Below are 1,808 nucleotides of genomic sequence, written 5' to 3' on the forward strand. Positions count from 1 at the left end.
CGAGATGCTGCCGTAGTGGGACGTAAACTTCCTCCCTGGGGGCCGTGCATGCAAATCAGCGCGTGCAGCTCGAGGTCTGGGGCAAAGGCTCCGCAGCCGGCCATTTGTGCCAAAGTTCTGCCCTGCCGACCTGCACGCCTCACCCTCAAGGGGGACGAGTGATTTATGGAGGAACGGTGTGCCTTGGAACCCAGAGGTGGGCTGTGGGTGGAGCCGAAGGAGAAGCTCAGACAGGGACGCGTGGCGGGAAATGCGAGCGCTGCTCAGGGGTCACTTCTGCGTGCAGGGCCAGACTGGAGGAAGAAGGGAGGGCTTCCTGGAGGAGGCGTCGTGGCAGCTGGCCCTGGCGGGCGGTCGGCAGCACCAGGGTGTGGGCGGTGGGCGGCACAGATGGCTAAGAAGCAGTCGCCACGGACGGCACCGCTGGCGCAGGCGTCGTTGGCACTGTCGTTCGCGAAGGGGCGTGGAGGCGGTCGGGCTGGGGACGTGAGCACAGCCACCGTGGTCCCCGCGGGCCTCTGTTCACGTGGGCCCCCTGCGTCTCTCGTCCCCACCCAGACGTTCGGCGCTGCCGACTGGGAAGTCTTCCGCATCGGAGAGAGGGTCTTCCTCGCGGTGGCCAACAGTCACAGCTACGACGTGGAGGTGCAAACGCAGAGTGACTCCTACGTCATCAACTCCGTCATCTATGAGCTGAACGTCACGGCGCAGACGTTCGTCAAGTTCCAGGAGATCCTGACCTGCAGGTACTGCCAGGCTGCTTGAGGCCGGTCGGAAGGGCCGGCGCGGCGGTCCCCAAAGCCGAGTGCGGTGGCGACCAGGACAGACGGCTGCCCGCACCCCTCGGAGGGGTGACGTGCCCGCACTGTCCCGCGTGTCGCAAACCTCCAGGGCCGGCTGAGTGGTTTCATGGCTTCAATTGTTGCGATCTTGGCTTCAATTGATTTCAGCTGGCGTGGTTTGTTTGTTACAATTCGGTGGCTGTTGTCCCCACCTGGCCTGCCATCCTGTGTCCCTGCGCCTGCCCCTTATTTTCCCAAGAAAGTGTCTCCCTTCGTTCCTGCCCCTGCTCTCCCTCTTGGGCTCGGGACGGGGCCTGGGCTGAGTCCCTCTTCCTCCCTGAGCACCCAAACCACCATCGCCCCCCGAGATGCTGCCGTAGTGGGACGTAAACTTCCTCCCTGGGGGCCGTGCATGCAAATCAGCGCGTGCAGCTCGAGGTCTGGGGCAAAGGCTCCGCAGCCGGCCATTTGTGCCAAAGTTCTGCCCTGCCGACCTGCACGCCTCACCCTCAAGGGGGACGAGTGATTTATGGAGGAACGGTGTGCCCCGGAACCCAGAGATGGGCTGTGGGTGGAGCCGAAGGAGAAGCTCAGACAGGGACGCGTGGCGGGAAATGCGAGCGCTGCTCAGGGGTCGCTTCTGCGTGCAGGGCCGGACTGGAGGAAGAAGGGAGGGCTTCCTGGAGGAGGCGTCGTGGCAGCTGGCCCTGGCGGGCGGTCGGCAGCACCAGGGTGTGGGCGGCGGGCGGCACAGATGGCTAAGAAGCAGTCGCCACGGACGGCACCGCTGGCACAGGCGTCGTTGGCACTGTCGTTCGCGAAGGGGCGTGGAGGCGGTCGGGCTGGGGACGTGAGCACAGCCACCGTGGTCCTCGCGGGCCTCTGTTCACGTGGGCCCCCTGCGTCTCTCGTCCCCACCCAGACGTTCGGTGCTGCCGACTGGGAAGTCTTCCGCATCGGAGAGAGGGTCTTCCTCGCGGTGGCCAACAGTCACAGCTACGACGTGGAGGTGCAAACGCAGAGTGA

General features: G+C 65.2%; 1 protein-coding gene across 1 annotated transcript in view; it reads left to right on the plus strand.

Moving 5' to 3' along the window:
• Positions 1-1,808, plus strand: part of TSPEAR (thrombospondin type laminin G domain and EAR repeats) — a 48,693-nt gene that overhangs the window by 40,544 nt on the left and 6,341 nt on the right. Inside the window, exons 7-9 of the mRNA XM_023521131.1 lie at positions 559-746; positions 1,297-1,516; positions 1,606-1,791. Of these exons, the coding sequence (XP_023376899.1) occupies positions 559-746; positions 1,297-1,516; positions 1,606-1,791 (594 nt within the window). The remainder of the gene's footprint in view (positions 1-558; positions 747-1,296; positions 1,517-1,605; positions 1,792-1,808) is intronic.

Source organism: Pteropus vampyrus, unplaced genomic scaffold, assembly GCF_000151845.1.
Source record: "Pteropus vampyrus isolate Shadow unplaced genomic scaffold, Pvam_2.0 Scaffold296, whole genome shotgun sequence".
NCBI classification, from domain to species: domain Eukaryota; kingdom Metazoa; phylum Chordata; class Mammalia; order Chiroptera; family Pteropodidae; genus Pteropus; species Pteropus vampyrus.